We start from the raw sequence: 19,757 nt of genomic DNA, 5'->3' as shown, positions 1-19,757 counted from the left end.
TTTTAAGATTTTATTTATTTATTTGTCAGAGAGAGCGCACGAGCAGGGGGCCAAAAAGGGAGAAGCAGTCTCCCTGCTGATGTGGGACTTGACCCCAGGACCCTGGGATCATGACCTGAGCCAAAAGCAGAGGCTTAAGCAGCTGAGCCACCCAGGCATTCCTTCAGTATTATTTCTGAGTATCAGATAGTTTTGAGATATAATGTTAAATATTGTTACACATAAAAGCAAAATAAATACTGAGTTTATGTCCTTTAGATATTTTTTCAACTTTTATAATGGAAAGGATAAAACTTTATTGGATGCAAAGCATCCTGAGGGGTACATTGATTTAATAATACAAGTTACTTTCTCTTTTTATAGGAGAGAAGTCAGGTCTGAGTTGTTAGAGAAACAAAAGGGTCATTTCAACTATCCAATCTCATTTTCAAGGGATTAGTGAGAGAAGGCATCAGCTGTTTGTGTTAGAGCCCCATGAGGTTTTATTCATTTGTGTTATTATTTGATAAGATGACAAGTCTTTTCAGAGTAGAGATAAAAGGGAACAAGAACGGCTTTCAGTGAGCATATACTAGTAATAATAATGTGTAGGTAATGCTTACTGTATGCCAGGTACTTTGCATACATTCATTTAATTTTTTAATACTGTGAAGTACTCTCATCATCCCTTTTTTTTTAAGATTTATTTAATTTTAGAGAGAGCGTGCAAGTGGGGGTGGGGGGGAGGGAACAGAGGGAAAGGGAGAGAGAGAATCCTCAAGCAGACTCCCCACTGAGTGGGAAGCCCAGTGTGGGGGCTCAGTGTGGGGGCTCAGTATGGGGCCTGGATCCCAGGATCCTGAGATCCTTACCTGAGCTGAAATCCATAGTCAGCCACTTAACCGACTAAGCCACCGGGGCACCCCTCATCATCCATGTTTTTAAAGAATTAAACTGAGGCATGGACAACATAGGTAAATTTCCCTAAGATGGCAAAGCTAGGGAATGGCAGTGCTTGGATTCGAATTAGTCTAGCTTTATAATGGTTACACTCTTAACCATTATATTAAAATATTTCATTTCCTGTGAGCATCAGTCATCTCTTGGGCCTAGTTGACACATACGTGATTGAAAATGGTAAGAGTTTAGTTCAAGGTTAGGAAGAGAACATTGTGGGGGTGCCTGGGTGGCTCAGTTAAGCATCTGCCTTCAGCTCAGGTCATGATCCTGGGGTCCTGGGATTGAGCCTCGCTTGGGGCTTCCTGCTCAGCGGGGAATCTGCTGCTCCCTCACCCCGCCTCCCACTCATGTTCTCTCTCGCTGTCTTTCTCTCCCTCAAATAAATAAATGTTAAAAAAAAAAAAAAAAAAAAGGAACATTGTGAAATGCCTAATTAGGCATTCTCTGCTACCAGACACAATTACTCTCCCTATTAGCACCCCCCACCCCCATATTAGAAGAGCTGTTAGTCCCCACAGCTTGGATGTCAATTTTTGTCAGATCAAGCCCTTAATTGTAGTCCTAAGAATTTTTTTGGAAAACTTAACTGTTACTCTTCATGGGGGAAAATACAAGAAATAGTTTATATCTGTGTAAGAAGAGACATTTTGTGAAGGTATTAAGATTTTCTGTAATGCAAGAATCAGATGCAGGAAATATGTTTAAATATTAAGCATGGTATGCTCTTAAGACTTGAGACTTAATGGAAACCTTTCTTTGTTGCAATCCTTACTCTATTAAGTAGGATTTAAATTATCTTATTGTTGGGGCGCCTGGGTGGCACAGCAGTTGAGCATCTGCCTTCGGCTGAGGGCGTGATCCCAGCGTTATGGGATCGAGCCCCACATCAGGCTCTTCCGCTATGGGCCTGCTTCTTCCTCTCCCACTCCCCCTGCTTGTGTTCCCTCTCTCACTGGCTGTCTCTATCTCTGTCAAATAAATAAATAAAATCTTTAAAAAAAAATAAATTATCTTATTGTTATAATCCATTGTGAAAAAGAATCATTCCATGTTGATTTGAAGATTAGAATACTCACTAGGAATAGCATTAGATAAAGACTTCTGACCAACTTGAATATGTCTTTATTTCCATTGAGTGGCTGCCAATTTTGCTTTTGTGTTTATATTTTATGTGGTTAGAAATTTAATATATATTTTTTTGAAGTTTTTAAAAAAACTTGAAATTTGTTTTCATTGAATATAAATTTTAGATAATGTACTTCTACTTTGTGTTTTCTTAAACTTTCAGCTTTTTGCCATCTTTATTAAAGATACGACAAAATGCTGTAGGTTTTGCTTTAGATTCATTTTGTAAATACGATTTTTCTAATACTTTGGTACTATTTTCTCATTTCTCTTTTCTCCATCCTTAATTTTTCCTTATAGTAAAACACATACAATTTTTAAACAATTTTAGCTTCATATTTTCACTAACAATGTATCATTTTCTATAATTTGTTGATTGAATATGCAGTAGTGATGTGTAATGATTGTCCAAAAATTAAAAACTACGGAACTATATTAGGTTGTTCCTGGATAGATAACTTCTCTAGATTGAGATTATACTAGTAGTTCCTTTACCCCTGGAAGTGAATGTTCTTTATCCCAAATATCTTATAACTTTATGAATGATTACAGTTTAACCACAGAATTCTGTTAATGTTTTATGTGAATAATTTTTGAAATTCTTGCCATTTGTTGGCGGCTATCAATACCTCATAAAAGTCAATTATGATATGGTCATAGACAAGTCTTAAAGTAAGTAGGTGGCAACAATGCTTCATTTCTTGATAGTTTTAATTAACTTGAATGCACCTAGGAATTAGAAAGAAGCCAGAAAGAGACCACCGAGTAATTAAAAGACAGAACCCACGGGCACGTACTTGGCACTGGGACAGCTGTGTCAGGCTTTCATTCATTCTATCCTTAATGTAGTTTTAATAGAGCTTGATTTTTCTGACTTTTTATATTATAACAGATTAGAAATAAGCAACCGTAATAGTGTGCTTCTACATTAGAGGTCGACTCTGATTACTTTAAGAAAAACAGCATTATTAACTTCTACATTTTTTGACTTTTGTTTTTGACCTCTTACACAGAGCACATAATTTTATAAATATAAACTGTAATAAATGAAATTAATGCTAAAGGAATAGTTGGCAGACTCACAAGGAATAAGAGTAAATAAAAACCAGATACAAGTATTTTTAAATGATGGTAATCTTGGCCCATTTAGATATGGGGCAAAACAGAAATAACTTATCACCTGAGGTATTCTCTAATTTTAAAAGACAAAATTTTTATTGCCTCCCAAATAGTGTTTAGAAGGTTAAGGTTTATTACCTGTCAAGAAGTAGGGCTATATAGTGTATTTAAGAAAGTCTTTCTTTTTCATTTAAAAGGGGTTAATTTCAGTCATTGTGAAATTTTCTTCAATTCCATAAATGAAATACTTAACTGTATTTAATGTAAATCTGCTTTTCTTCTCTGTTTCCTCGTATTTTGTTCCTTTATCCTCTTGCAGGTACTGTACAAAAATAGAAATAAAGCTTACTTTGTTTATACTTACTTTAAATGTACATAAAATCCATCATATTCAAAGTAATGAATTTTTTCCCCAGGTGCTACAAAGTACACAGATAAAGACAATGGAGGAATGCTTGTGTGGTCTCCGTATCACAGTATCCCAGATGCCAAATGTAAGTCTTCTGAAATTGAATGTTTATGTCAATAGGGATCTATCAACCAATTGAAAATGCAACTTATATTTGTTTTGGGTCACTTGGATTCTCATAAGAAAACAGTTTGTCTTTGTTTTGTTTTGTTTTTTGATGGAGGTTGTTATATTAGAATGTTTTTCCTTTTGAAAGATAGTGGGTTGATCATTCCAATTTGTGTCAGGCCCAGAAGACTGAAAATACCTAGGATCTGATGGCATTGCTGCTTAAATCCTCAAGCAGGGGAGGGAGTTACTATGTAGACATCTGCACAGGCTTTTCCTCAGTATATGGAGCTGTAAAGAAATGCCTTCAAACTTCAGAGAGCCCACTATCATTACCATTTTAAAGAGGAAAGGGGAAGGAACTGACTTCAGCAGCCATCAATCAGGTCATCTTTGAGCTCCCCATTTCTGGACGGAGACCTTCTGGATCATTGACCATGCACTTCTTGAATCATGGTGTGGCTTTAGACTTCAATGTGATGTAGCGGACCTGATCCTTTGCGGCACATCAGATATAGGAAACGTGCAGGTAACAAAACTAAGATCCCCACCCCTCCATTTAGTTATCATTGAATTTGTTAAAACAGACAAACAAAAAACCACTGCACAGCTGTTCTTGCAGCTGTAAAATAAGCTTGTCTTTTAAAAATATTTACTAAATTTTAAAGATGTCCCGTAATGGTTTATTTAGTCCCATGAAAATTAACGATGTCCTGTATATCATGTGCGTAGTAAGTCTCAGCATACTTATTGATGCAATAAGAGAACTAAAAATTGAAAATTGAGTATTATGCTGCATACCTGATAATTCTTCCTATTTGACAGTTTTGGAATACCAGCAAAAAGTCTAGCTGGTAATCTAGGAATTACATGCCCTTGAGGCATTCTTAACAGAAAACACAAAATTGTACATTTGGCCTGGGACTGTATACTAAGAAACCTGAGGGAGATTATCAGGTTTCTCTGGTTCAGTTCTCATTACAGGCAAAGGTTTTCATTCATAAACTGAGCATCAGGGTATCACTGGCTTTTGCTGTCCTAGCACTGTTTTGTACAATGGTGCATTTCTTAACAAGGTGGAAAACAAAATTCAGAAAGCCAGCATATCCTGATTGTGTGGTGTCCATGAAAAATATCCTAGACCGAAGATCTCAGGCAGTGGTTTTCAACCCTGGCTGTGCATTGGAATCACTTGGGGGAACTTTTTTTTTTTTTTTTTTAAGATTTTATTTATTTATTTGACAGAGAGAGAGACAGCCAGCGAGAGAGGGAACACAAGCAGGGGGAGTGGGAGAAGAAGAAGCAGGCTCCCAGCAGAGCAGAGAGCCTGATGCGGGGCTTGATCGCAGGACCCTGGGATCATGCCCTGAGCTGAAGGCAGATGCTTAACGACTGAGCCACCCAGGCGCCCCCCTTGGGGGAACTTATAAAAGGTGGTACTGATGTCTGGTCTCTATCACAAACCAATTAAATCAGAATCTTTAGGGGTGGATTCTGGACTTACTTTTTATTTTTTATTTTATTTATTTATTTATTTTTTAAGATTCTATTTTTAAATAATGTATATACTCTACATGGGGCTTGAACTCATGACCCGAGATCAAGGGTTGCACTGTCTTCCAATGGAGCCATCCAGGTGCTCCTGAACTTACTTTTATAAAGCTCCCCCACTGAATCTGATGCATAACCAAGGTTGGAAACCACAGATTGGCTGGTATTGTTTAGCCTTCTATTTATAGGACTGTAAGACATTTTTGTTAAAGTTTAACAGCATATATTTAGACCTGTCTTGTGTTTAAGTGCTATGTATTTAAGTTCTAAACAAAATACAGTATTTGGACTTTCTGCAAAAGTTTACAGTCTTAGGGAACTATAATAGCATCCATAAAAAATAGTTGTTATTCTAATAGCATTATTGTTACAGTATCATTTTTATATATTAAATTATCTTATATTGACTAATAATAATAGCAAACTCATATAAAGTGCCTTAAATGTGCCAGGTGTTATTCTAAACACTCGATATATGTTAGCTCATTTAATCCCAGGAAGAAGGTACTGTTTTAGAGTGAGGAAAGTAAGGTACAAAAAGGAAGAGTTAATTGCTTATAGTGAAAAAACTAGCAATAAGGCTGAGAACCAAGCCCTGGTAGACTAGCTGTTCTGGGATCAGAATTCTTAACCTCTGCTTCTCCAAATATGCTTAAAGAGAATTTTATTTCATATTTCATATAATATACATACACACACACACACACTGTTTGATCCTTAAAAAAGGATCAAACAGGAGTGACTGTGGATTTCACATAAAACAGTCCTGCTGACTGAAATGGCAGACATCTCAGCAGTGAGGCCTTGAAATAGCTGGTACCTCATCATTGAAGCTGTGCTTATCTAAGTAATTCTATTGGCTTGATTACATATGGAAGATGAATGAAAATGGAATATTCAGACACCTTCTGTATAGCTTGCAGGAAGAGCTGAAGAAAATTTAGGGCTACCAAAGCATGAACATGTTATTACGTATAGCTGGCAAAACCATACATAGACAAACCATCCTTTGTACAGCAGTGAAAAGTGGGAAGGTAGAGGCTTTGGGCCAACTCTTACTATGACATGGGGCTGAAACAGCTAAGTCCCTTCAAATAAAGACTGAAACAAAAATGAAGAAATTATCTAATATTTTACACTGTAATTAGGTTCTATTGGCTATATACAGATTGCTCTTTTTTGTATATGAAAATAATTATATAATGTCATTGAATTTAATAAATATATGCTATACAATCTTACAGATAAATCATACTAAGTAAAATTTTAAATCAAGGAAGCTTCTGATCCTGTTCATAGAAGTCTTTTTTTGTAACATTTATGGAAGAGGACTTTTCCCTGGAAAAAGCCCTGGAATATAATATTTTCATTTTGCTTTGTTTAAAAAAAAAAAAAAAGTACACCTAAGCACACAAAGTAAATAAGAATAATTAATTATATAACATTGTTTCATTGCAGTGGATGAATATATTGCAATTGCAAAGGAGAAACATGGCTACAATGTGGAACAGGTATGTAGAGTAACATTTTAATATTAAAGCTTTCCTCAATCTTTACCAAATCCAAAGGACATCTCTTGGTTGTTTCTATCCTAAGAAAGTGCAGTTCAACCAATTTTATAGGTACCACAAAAGTCCTAGCAAAGTCTGACCTTTCAGAATTATGGATTTTGCTTTTATAAACATTGTTCATCTCAAGGGCTTGAACATTTCTCTCAATACCCCTATTTCTTACTCTGCTTTGAGTTCTGAAAGCTTTTAGATTATTCTGGCAAACGCTTACCAAAAGGAATTTTTTTTTTTTTTAGTATAAGTAATTCTCTGTGACCTTTTAACCTGAAAGACTTAGAGGTTAAACTTTTTATTTAAAGAAATATTTGACTTCCCAATTTTGAATGAAACAATTTATGAAGGGCCTTTTTTAAATTTAATTTTAAAATTTATTTTGGGGGGCTTTTTTTTTATTAGATAACTTTAAAAGGAGATCTATATGGGGCAAATGGTTCATTTTCCCTTGTAATGAAGGAATGAAGAACATGAAAAAATAAAAAGGAAATAGAGATTCTTAAATCTCTTTTCAACTAATTACTAGATCAGCCTTTATCAAAATTAATAGTAAAATAAATGAAATATCTATAATCTGGATTATTAAGAGCTAACTTTATAGTCAGTACCGGGGTTAAATAATACAAAGTCATTTCTAGAAATTGAGATGTTTATCTAAACATCGTTAACTTTCTTTGTGAATTTTGAAGCCTTTGATTATTTTGTTTTGTATTCTTGACTTTCTGTTTAATATTTGAGACATTAATCCTTCAAAACGTAATAATGTTCATTTTCATGTTCATTTTAAAGGAGTATTACCAGAGTATAGAAATTAATTTTAAAATGCAGTATTTAAAAAGCTGCTATCTCTCTTCTTAAAAAGTGAAATTTGGGGGCGCCTGGGTGGCACAGCGGTTAAGCGTCTGCCTTTGGCTCAGGGCGTGATCCCGGCGTTATGGGATCGAACCCCACATCGGGCTCCTCCGCTATGAGCCTGCTTCTTCCTCTCCCACTCCCCCTGCTTGTGTTCCCTCTCTCGCTGGCTGTCTCTAACACTGTCGAATAAATAAATAAAATCTTAAAAAAAAAAAAAAGTGAAATTTGATACTCAATACCTTATAGTAAAGATGAAGACCTAAGACTTACTTAACAATAGAAGGGAAAGTTGTGGAAGGTTAGAAATTACCCATTTTGGGCTTTCCTATGATTTGGTAATAAAGTCATTGAAGTTATTAATATGCCTCATAATAATTCTTTGTGTGCATTATGATAATAAAGAACTTTAAAAGATATATGTGGTAAATATTATTAAGGTTGCAATTGAGGTACTCCTTGGAACTGTTCAGCCCATTGGTATATACTTCTAAAAGGTTAACACTTAAATATTTCTCTACTCAGTTTCAACTGAGCACTTCTAGTTTGGTGTTATGATTGATAGTTTTCTTCAAGTATTTACTGGATATTTTTCTTTTTAGCATGTTTTTCTCTACACATTGACAAATGAGTAAATGTGGGTCAGTCTTGATACAAGTCTACAAACCTGCTTTAGTAATTATAGTCACTCTCTTCAGCTCACTGTTGTTCCTAGGTTATGCAGCAAATGTGGTATGTAAGAACATTCACTGTTCTGAGGCCCTGATGTAAAAGAAATAAATAAGTGAGGTCTACTACTTGGGCATTCCTGATTAAAAGGTCTAAACTGTGAGTGTATTTTCAGTTGAAGTCATGGGCTTAAGATTTTAACCTAATTTGTGTTTAACTCTCTTAAGTGTGATGGAACATAAGTCCATTAAAACCAAAGGGGAATGATTTCTCTTCAAAGGCACTTGGCATGTTATTCTGGCATAAACATAACATTGAGAAGTCCCTTGCTGATCTCCCTAATTTCACTCCCTTTCCGGATGAGTGGACAGTGGAAGATAAAGTCCTGTTTGAACAAGCCTTTAGTTTTCATGGGAAGAGCTTTCACAGGATTCAGCAAATGGTATGGTAATTTTGGTTTTACTGTAATTCATACCTGAAAGATACGCTATTATTAAACACTTCCCAGTTATTAAATACAAAAAAGTTTTCGTTCTAATTTTAATATTTAAAAATATTTGATATTTAAAGTACCTATATATTTATATATACCCTATTTTCAATAACCACTCTACCTCATGACAGTTATGTGCTATTTCATCGTTTTTATGTTTCGTTATGACTTAAATATATGTGTATTAAATGTGCTTGTTTTAGGGAAAAAAATCATAATTTCAATTTAATTTTAAATGTTTCATTTTTAACATTTTCTAATTTATATTCCTTTGGATATGAAAATCAATTTTTTAAAATTCTGTATTTCAATATTGTACAGGTACTGTTGTTTTTAAGAAGAAAAACTCCTTACTTCTAGTTTTTAAATTTTTAGTATTGTGTCAAAAGAATATAAACCTGAGAAGTTGCTGCATTAGAATCTTTTAACCTGAATGGATAAAAATTAGATAATGTTTGCAAATATATCTAAGTGTGTTCCATAATTGAAGAGAGCCTTTGATTGGGAGTATGTGTCCTTGTTTGCCAGTATGACATATCAGCGCATGATGATTAGTCATTTTAATACCCAGAGAGTTTATTTGGTAGCTAAAGTCTGATTGTATTCTTTATCATCTTAAAACCTGGATTTAAGACAAATGATTCAGAAAATTCATTGTTGAAAATTGAATAGCTTTTCTTGAAAACATGATGCTAAGTGACAAAAGCCAGCCATAAAAGGTCACATAGTATATGATCCCATTTATATGAAATGTCCAGAATAGACAAATCCATAGAGATGGAAAGTAGATTACTTGTTGCCAGAGACTGGGGTAAGGAAGACCAGAGGATGACTACTAATGTTTTTTTTTTTGAAGTTATGAAAATGTCTGGAATTAAATAGTTATGGTTGCATAACTTAATGAATATGATAGAAACCACTGAATTGTACATTTTAAACTGGTGAATTTTCAGGTATGTTAATTATCAGTTTTAAAATTTCAACTTACAGAGATGGGAAGAAAAGAGTAATAACTCTTTCAGAAAAACAAATACCAAATGCTAACATTGTGTTGGGGACATCTGGGTGCATTGTTACCATGTTTGTGACATTCTTGTCTCCCCTTTCCTCTCAGAAAAAATAGGAGTATTCATTCAGAAATATCAGTGACATAGGTGTGGTGGATTACTATGACTGTAACAGTAGTTTTTAGTTCTGTAATTCGTAAATGTACTCATGAAAATATTTTTCATCTATGCCTTTAAGGATCAAAGAATATCAGAAATATTACTCATTCTGTTAATCGGAGTTTGTGAATTAAACTTGCTGATATTAACATGACTTTCTTTTTCAAGCTTCCAGATAAGACAATTGCTAGCCTTGTAAAATATTACTATTCCTGGAAAAAAACTCGATCCAGGACAAGCTTGATGGATCGTCAGGCTCGTAAACTAGCCAATAGACATAATCAGGGCGACAGGTAGGTTGGATTCCTTTATATAGTTATATTGTTAGGGACACTGTATTGGATTGCTTACATTTCCTAAGGCAGAAAAATTATCACAACACATTGTAAATACTTCCTAACTTTACATTCATGTTTCGTCTCTGGCAGGAAGAATGATCACAAATCTTAATAGTAAGGACTTTTTTTTTAACTCTTTAACTGTTAATCATAGCCAGCAAACACTACAACTGAGATATATTTGAGCTGTGTTTAACTGTACTTGCAAGTGCTTCCTTTTAGTATTGATATATGCAATACATATGTTTAGAATACATTAAGAAATATATTCTCTAGAACATGCTCTTTCCATAATTGCCTGAGTACAATTACCTGAGTAACTGAAGTCCCCATTATTGTAGCTATATCTTTCTGGTGGTATAAAATCATTTTGCTTATTGGTGTTTGTCTTTATCTTCCAACTGGAGAAATGAAATAATAAGTATTATATCAAATTAATATATGTGTTCTCTTTCCCAAATGGTATTCTCTCTAAATATCTTTCCTATTGGGTCTCTATTTTTTAGGTAGACATGTTTGCTAACATGGTTCTATATACCCAAAAAGATAAATGTTTCTGAACACCACAGAAATCTAAATTATAGAAGGTCATCTTCCCAAGGACAACTCTTGTTTTGTTGGGGAATGTCTAGTGAAATTATTAGCAAGGTATACTGTAATTTGATAAGAGCCCCGGAATAGAATAAAAAGGGACTTAAATGTACTAATCTTTGTTTCTTCTCAGTGATGATGATGTGGAAGAAACACACCCAATGGATGGAAATGATAGTGATTATGATCCAAAAAAAGAAGCCAAGAAAGAGGTAATGATGATCATTAGAGTGCTTGTAATTGTTCTACAAATCCATGCAAAAAAGAATGAATCGTACTTCATGTTAAGAAAAACATTTTTATATCATGGTGTAGGAAGTACTAAATTTCAGTGCTAGAGGTTTTTGGGGAAAAAAAAGTAGTATCTAGAACTCCCAGTTAGCCAGTAGTTAAAATAATTGTGGGGTTATCTCATCCACTTAGAAGTATGAAAGCCCTGCCCCAGAGAAAAGAAAGAAAACCACCCTCAGATGATACAGTCTTGAGTATAATACAATTAAAATTAAGCTTTATCACCCAATTTTTCTTAAAAACACTTGTTTTGTTCCGTATTTTAGCAAATCAGAAATTAGATCTTCCTCAACTTACAGTGGGGTTACATCCTAGTAAACTCATCGTAAACTGAAAATATTGTAAATCAGAAATGCATTTAATATACCTAATCTAGCAAACATCATCACTTAGCCTAGCCTACCTTAAACATGCTCAGAACATACGTTAGCCTGTAGTTGGGCAAAATCATCTAACACAGAGCCTATTTTATAATAAAGTGTTGAGTATTTCATGTAATTGAATACTGTGCTGAAAGTGAAACACAGAATGGTGGTAAATATCCACAGTGGTTGTCAGTGTATCAGTTGTTCTCGCATTCGCATGGCCGACTGGGAGTTGCAGCTCACTGCCACCGCCCAGCTTCATGAGAGAGCATTTTACCGTATATTGCTAGCTTGGAAAAAGAAGAAAATTCAAAGTACAGTTTCTGTTGAATACCTGTGAATACCATCGTAGAGTTGAAAAATTGTAACCGGAACCATCATAAGTTGGGGCACTCTGTGTAGCGGTATACTGACAGGAGTGAAAATAAAAGCTGCCTCAAAGGAAGAGATGGGAGAATCCCCAACTAGAAAAGCACTCCTGTTCCTCGAAATGATGATAATCATGATGACTTAAAATCACTAGGAAAAGGCTAAATTGATATACATACTCATTTACACAGGCAAGGAATCACATAATTGTAAAAAATAGACCAAATATTGAAGGGTAAAGGCTTGTGAGCTAGAGACAGCTGTGGAATAGCGAAGATTGAAATTGGGAGACAGAACGTAACTTCCTCCTATTTAATGACCGACATACCTCAATGCCATTGCCCCATTCTTGTCCCTTGTTGTCATCTTAAACTCTTCACCAATGACATTTTATTGTTCTCTTCCCAGTATCTTTAACTCCCAATTTCCCTATCCTCTTCTATACCTTCCCTAACCCTATGAACCCACAATGCTGGGTCTGTTGCTATTCTTGGTCTGAGAGGCACAGCAGGAGAAAATGGCACAATCCTGTAAATTGTTGCCACTTAGAAAATATGGTTTCAGATCTCAGTGCAGTCCTTATGCCTCTCAGTGTTTAACCTCTAAGCCTCAGTGTATTCCCTTGGTAAAATGAAAATAATAGGATTGTTTGGGAATCAAAGAGGTAATATATACAGAAGCACTTCTTACAGTACCCAATACATAGTAAATCTTGAATGAAAGGTGCTGTTGTTCTATTCATTATTTAAGCAGGTATTTTGAACATGCATCCCTTTCTACACATCACCTACTGTCTCTCCACTCCCCCCAAAAACTTGGCTGATAACTTCACAGAGAAAATATCAAGCAGGAACTCCCTTAAATTCCAGCCCTTCTCCCTGACCTCTGTTACTACCCTTTTCATCTGAGCATGTTTTTAGAACAATTAAAATTACTGTTTTGCCCACTAGGCTGTACACTTCTTGAAGTCAGGGATGAGTTACGCTGTACCTCTTGTAAGCACTTTACACAGTACTTACTGTCTACCTCCTTGCCAATATTTGATATGATCAGACTTTTAAAAATCTTATAAATCTATTAATATGAAATGATACTGAGGAACATTTGCTGAATGAAGTCTGCCTCAATGCCTCTCTCTCACAGTAACAAACGTCCCTTCCCTGGTTTGATCCTGTCTGTCCCTTCGTGTCACAACTACGACTTTTTCCATCAGTTATCCCTCTCTAACCTTTTCACTGCAGCCCAAATTATGCTCACATCTTCTGTGTAAAAGTGTAGCTGGTAGAGAAATATCTAGCAGTCTAGAAAAAACTCTACTCATTCCTACTACTTCGCTTTTGACTTTACTTCATTCGGGCGTCTTCGGTCTTTTCACTGAAACAGCTGACAGGTCAACCTAACTCCCACATCCAATGATGGATTGATTGTTCATTATATTCTACTCGTGCATTCTATATCATTTCAAGTTACTGACCGTTCCTTCTTCCTGAAAATCTCTTCTTTTTTTTGTAGCACAATTCTATGATTCTTTTCCCCCCCAGTGGCCAAGTTTCTTTTTATTTTTCAGATTTTATTTAAATTCTAGTTAGTTAACATACAGTACAATCTTGGTTTCAGGTGATTCTGTGATTCTTGTCTACTTTTTAATTTTTTTAAAAGCTTTTATTTATTTATTTGAGAGCGAGAACACGAGCTGGGGGCGAGGGCCTGAGGAAGAAGCAGACACCCCGCTGAGCAGGGAGCCCGATGTTGGGATCTGGGACTCGATCCCAGGACTCCAGAATCATGACCTGAGCTGGAGGCAGACACTTAACCAACTGAGCCACCTGGGTGCCCTTTGTCTACTTTTTTAACTGTTCTGTCTCAATTTTAGTGACTTTTTTCTTTTTCTGTTATTATTTTATACTATACTATTCTATACTTTCTCAATTCTGTTCGTTTTATCATTGTTTTTAATTGTTTCTCTCAAATAGCTGTAAATTTTGTCCTTTATGTTCTATGCAACTGCCTTACTTTTAGGTTATCATCTCTTCTCTGAATTACTGGAATTTTCTGTTTTCCCTCCTGGCTTCCAGACTCTCCACACCACCCCTTCCAGTCTGTTCTTTAACCCTGTTGCCAAAGCAATCTTTTTAAAACCATATTTACTGCTTGTAACCCTCCCATGGCTTTGTATGTAGGATTAGGATAAAACACAGAGCTCTCTAGTAAGGCATTCCCCACCGCACCCCACATATTTCAAATTACTAACAGTGTTTTAGAAAAGTGTTTTAGTTCCCTCGCTTTTGTCTAGTGGTTATGTTGGTTCTTTTTTTCTGGAATTCTCTTTCTTCCTAAATATGCCTAGGAAATTCCTCATAACTCTGTAAGATGTAACTTCTTTATGAAATCTCTCCTGTGCTTTCTCTTGAATTGACCAACTCCTTATTTTTCTTTAAATCTATTAAAATACTCATTGGGGTCCCCTATTTTGCCTGCCTATCCCTTTGTGGTAGGCTCTTTAAGAGCAAGAATCGTATCTATCTACAGGGCCTGAAATATAGTAAGCATTTGGTCAAATTTATTATAATGAATGAGAATACACATTATAAACTTGTTATTTACTGTACAAATGTAAGAGATTAGGGATTTGAGTTATCTAGAGAATTTATGTATGTATAATAACTATTCTGTCCAGCTATGTGAGATGATACATACACACTTTCCCTTTTGTTTGCCTGCGATCTCATACTATTAGCATAAGGAAAGTATACATTAAAAAATGTTAAAAGGGGGATGCCTGGGTGGTTCAGTCAGTTAAGTGGCTGCCTTCAGCTCAGGTCATGATCCCAGGGTCCTGGAATCGAGCCCCACGGTGACTGGCTTCCTGCTCAGTGGGGAGTCTGCTTCTCCCTCTGCCCCCCACCCCCACTTGTGCTCTCTATTTCTATCTCTCTCTCTCTCTCAAATAAATAAATAAACATAATCTTGAAAAAAAAATGCTAATAGGAATCCTCCAGGTTGTGGTTCAGGACAGGTAGTATATGTCAGCAGCTTCATTCATTCCTCTGCTCTTTCACAAATGATAGGGACACAGGCAGGAATGATAATGTATTATTGCCTTTAACACAGGTCTGCATACCTGCTTCTGCATGTTATTGACACATTATATAGAAGGTTTTTAATAAACTTTTAAAAATTGTGGACTATATATTATCATGGAGTATGTAGAGTTTAAAAGAATAAAACAAACAACCAGCATCTCCATCACTGAGCTTAAGAAACAAGAAGTCCTGTGTGTATGTTTCCTTCATTGTACCCCTCTCTCTTCTCTCCAGAGAGAACCTCTATCCTGAAAAGGGAACCCGATCCTGAATTGTATCAATTATTCACTTCCTTTTTTTATAGTTTTATCACATATGTATGTATCTCTGACCAACTGTCATTGAGTTTTGTCCATTTCAAACTTGATTTAAATGGAATCATTATACATATTTTTTATCTACTTGCATTTTGTTGTTGTTGTCCAACATGTTTTTGCAATTCATTTTCATCACTGTATTACAGTGTTCCATTGTATGCATATGCCACAACTTACCCATTTCTTTTTTGTTTTTTTTTTAATATTTTATTTATTTATTTGACAGAGAGACAGCCAGCGAGAGAGGGAACACAAGCAGGGGGAGTGGGAGAGGAAGAAGCAGGCTCCCAGAGGAGAAGCCTGATGTGGGGCTCAATCCCAGAACGCTGGGATCACGCCCTGAGCCAAAGGCAGATGCTTAACGACTGTGCCACCCAGGCGCCCCCACAACTTACCCATTTCTTATCAATGGACATCATTTCCAGTTTATTATTATTGTACACAATACTGATAAGAATATATCCTGAATACACATATATAAGAATTCCTCTGGAATAGTGCCTCTCAGGTTTAGTAGGTTTAGTATTGTCCCCATAAGGGGCATTTAGAAATTGTGGACGGGTTTTTCATTATTACAGTGGCATATGGTGGGAAAGTCACGCCAGCTCTCCTGAAATGCACAGCACAGATTTGTTCCACCAAAATGCCACCAGTGACTTACTGAGAAAATAATACCCGAGAAGTATTCGGAATGGAATTACTCTAGGGTTATAACCATGTTCATCTTTGCCGTTACCTAGTCGAGTGGACCTTACAACACACATTTGGACTGCATAGGTCCGCTTTCATGCAGATGTTTTCAATTAATACAGTACTGTAGATTTATTTTCTTTTCCTTAAGATTTTCTTCATAACGTTTTCTTTTTTCTAGCTAAGTTTATTGTAAAAATATGGTATATATACTACATACAAAAAATGTGTTGATCGATTGTGTTGTCAGTAAGGCTTCTGGTCAACAGTAGGCTATTAGTAATGAAGTTTTTGAGGGGTCAGATGTTGTACCAGGGGCGCCTGGGTGACTCAGTTGGTTAAGTGACTGCCTTTGGCTCAAGTCATGATCCCAGGGTCCTGGGATCGAGCCCCACATCAGGCTCCCTGCTCAGTGGGGAGTCTGCTTCTCCCTCTCCCGCTCCCCCTGCTTGTGCTCTCTCTCTCTCTCTCCCTCTGTCACATAAATAAATAAATAAATCTTTAAAAAAAAAAAAAGGTTGTACACAGGGTTTTGATTGCAGGGAAGGTCAGTATCCCCACCCCTGCATTGTTCATGGGTCATTTGTACTTCTGTTGGGCCATGAGGGTACTACTATCCACTTCTTTGACAACGCTTGATGTAATCAGACTTTTAAAATGTTACAGATCTGGTAATATGAAATGGTATCATTGTGTTCGAAATTTCATCAGATTACTAATGAGCCTGAATATTTTTCCATTTGTTTATTGTCTATTATTGTGTCTTTTTAAAAAAAATTGCTATTTTTGTTTATTTTTTACCTCCTTTCCTGTGGGGTTGTTTTTGTCTTTTTCTTAAAGACTGAATGTATAAATTTTTTTTCTTATTAAAATCTTTATGCATTCTGGATACTAATCCCTTAGTTAAATGTGTTGCAACAGCTTTTAGCAGTTTGTGTTTATCTTTTTACTCTCTTTACATGCTTTTTTTTTTTTTTTAAGATTTTATTTATTTATTCGACAGAGATAGAGACAGTCAGCGAGAGAGGGAACACAAGCAGGGGGAGTGGGAGAGGAAGAAGCTGGCTCATAGCGGAGGAGCCTGATGTGGGGCTCGATCCCGTGACGCCGGGATCACGCCCTGAGCCGAAGGCAGACGCTTAACCGCTGTGCCACCCAGGCGCCCCTCTTTACATGCTTTTGATGAACAGCTGTTACATCAGAAGCATGTACAGAGTCAAATGTCAGTGTTCTTTTATATTTTCACATTTAAGCTTTAAAGTTTTGCTTTTTACACTTAAGTCCTTGATCTGTCAGTAATTAAGGTTTGTTTGTGTTGTGAGGTAGAATTCCATTTTTATTTTTGTTTCCTAATACAGAAGTGAGTTCATCTCTTTCAATGGGTCTGCAATGTCAGCTTTATCATATATGAGGTTTTATATATCCGTGATTGTCTGTTCTTCTCTTGTCAGTCCTACAATGTCTTAATTGCTGTAGCTTTATGATAAGTCTGATAGCCTTGACTTGACTAAGCCTTGACTAAGCCTTGATAGCCTATAAGTCTTGATAAGTAGGATAAGTCCCACTGCTTGGTTGTGGTTTTTAAGAAGCCCTAATAGATATTCCATTGAATCTACATTATAGAAGAGAAGTGGAGATCTACATATTGGGAGAAAAGAAACCTTTGTGTAATTTATTTGTAGATTTCCTATGAAGAGATTTATGTTATCTGAAAATAATAGTTTTCTTTTCAATTCTTACATACTTTTTATTTCTTCCCTTCCTGAACTGGTTAGATTCACCTTTATAATGTTGAAGAGAAGTTATGATAACAAATATTTTTACCTTATTCCTAATTTTAGAATGGTTTTTATGTTTCAATATCAACTAGAATAAATTGAAGGTTTTCAGCTCACTTACATGACTAGTAGTTGATATGCTAGCTGCCAGCTGGCATTCCTCTCTAGCCTGGTGGTCCATGAGTAATCTGGCTTCTTACCATGGGTTGGTTTTCTCCAAAGCATTCATTCTGAAAGCACTGAGTGGAAACTACCCAGCCTCTTCTGGCCTAGCCTTGGAAGTTATTCAGCATCACTTCTGTTGCATTCTGTGGGTTGTAAGTGAGTTGCTGAAATTGGTCCAGAATCAGTTGGAGGGGATATAGATCCCACTTCTCAATGGCTGGAATGTTGAGGATTTTGATGACATGTTTTGAAACCTCCAAGCCTAGAATACAGAATTTTTATAAATGTTTTTCCATGTGTGTTTGAGAAGAAAATAATACTCTTTTAGTTATAGGATTCTGTGTCTATTAATTGTACCTTGTCAGTTCTGTGCTTGAATTCTGTGTTCTCTTACTGCTTGCCTTGCTAGTGTGGTTATTATTATCTGCTTATCTGATCAATTAACTGAGAAGTGACACGCTTTATATTTCAAAGCTGTTGTTATTAGGTGCATAGAATTGAGGTCTAGAATTGTTTTATTTTGCTGCTGAATTGAACCTTTTATCAATACTTGTCTCTAGAAGAATGCACTTCAAACCCCAGGTCTCAAAAATTTTTACATATTTTGTAATGTCTTCTGCTTTTAAAATTATTTTGTCTGATATAACTGCCATCTTTCTTTTATTAAGTATTTGCCTGATATATCTTTATTATTTTCCTTCAGTATTTCAATTTAAGTGTGTGTCTTTATGAGGAGCATATTGGTAGGATTTTATAATTTATCTGGAGAGTTTAGTCTCTTTACATCAGTCATGATCACTGATCTATGTATATTTTTGTTCTTTTTTTTTACTTTTATTTGACTTGCTTTTTCTAGTTTCCCCTCCTTCATGGCTTGCTTTTTTCTTTTTTCTTCTTCTTCTTCTTCTTTTTTTTTTTTTTTTTTTTTTTTTTTGCATTAAGACTCCATCATCTCCAGTTCCACTTTTTTATTCTCTGCAAGTTTGGGATGTTTCTATATTTCTATTCTTATTGTGTACCCTGGAAATTTTTCCTGCGTATTTAACTTAAAGTCTAATGTTGGGGTTTTTTAAATGATTTTCTGATTAATATTGGCCCTTAGAATGCTTTCACTTGATTCTCTACCCTCCTGGTTTATATGCTGTTTTTATCCAATTTTAGTTACATCTTGGTTTGTTTGTTTTTTTTTTTTTAAGATTTTATTTATTTATTTGACAGAGAGAGAGACAGCCAGCGAGAGAGGGAACACAAGCAGGGGAAGTGGGAGAGGAAGAAGCAGGCTCCCAACGGAGGAGCCTGATGTGGGGCTCGATCCCAGAACGCCGGGATCACGCCCTGACCTGAAGGCAGACGCTTAACGACTGCGCCACCCAGGCGCCCCACATCTTGTTTTTTAAAATCTCTCAAACATATAGTCATTGTTTTTTTGTATTTATTTATGTATATGTTTAAAATTTACTCATCATTCTTTCTTGAATCTTAGACCTTTCTTTAAAAATCATTTCCCCTTTTCCTGAAGTATATCTTGTACAAGTTAATTTAGTGAGAGTCTGTTACTTATAAATAGTTGGTTTTGGTGTGTCCAAAATGTCTCTTTCTCCCTTGTTCTTGAAACCGTGGTTTTGCTGGGGTTAGACTCGCAGGTTTACAGCTATTATTTGAAGATAATATTCTACTGCTTCTGATTTCTGCCATTCCTGCAGAAAAGTCTGCTGCCAGGCTAATTATCATTCCTTTGGAGGTAATTTGTCTTTTCTCTTTCTCTGCTTTTATG

At 35.7% G+C, this 19,757-nt stretch overlaps 1 protein-coding gene across 4 annotated transcripts in view; it reads left to right on the top strand.

The window, feature by feature from the left end:
• The window catches only part of RCOR3 (REST corepressor 3), a 53,107-nt gene that overhangs the window by 5,441 nt on the left and 27,909 nt on the right, over positions 1-19,757 (top strand). For 3 of the 4 annotated variants that reach the window (XM_026509091.4, XM_026509090.4, XM_026509089.4), the window contains exons 3-7: positions 3,600-3,677; positions 6,710-6,762; positions 8,618-8,779; positions 10,165-10,289; positions 11,059-11,137. In XM_026509091.4, coding sequence (XP_026364876.1) covers positions 3,600-3,677; positions 6,710-6,762; positions 8,618-8,779; positions 10,165-10,289; positions 11,059-11,137 — 497 coding nt within the window. Of the gene's footprint in view, positions 1-3,599; positions 3,678-3,879; positions 4,230-6,709; positions 6,763-8,617; positions 8,780-10,164; positions 10,290-11,058; positions 11,138-19,757 lie in introns of those variants that run through there. The other variant, XM_026509092.4, reaches the window with a different exon arrangement.

Source organism: Ursus arctos, unplaced genomic scaffold (genome assembly GCF_023065955.2).
Source record: "Ursus arctos isolate Adak ecotype North America unplaced genomic scaffold, UrsArc2.0 scaffold_2, whole genome shotgun sequence".
Classification (NCBI taxonomy): Eukaryota; Metazoa; Chordata; class Mammalia; order Carnivora; family Ursidae; genus Ursus; species Ursus arctos.
The sequence above is the reverse complement of the archived record's forward strand: the minus strand, read 5'-3'. Positions and strand labels throughout refer to the sequence as shown.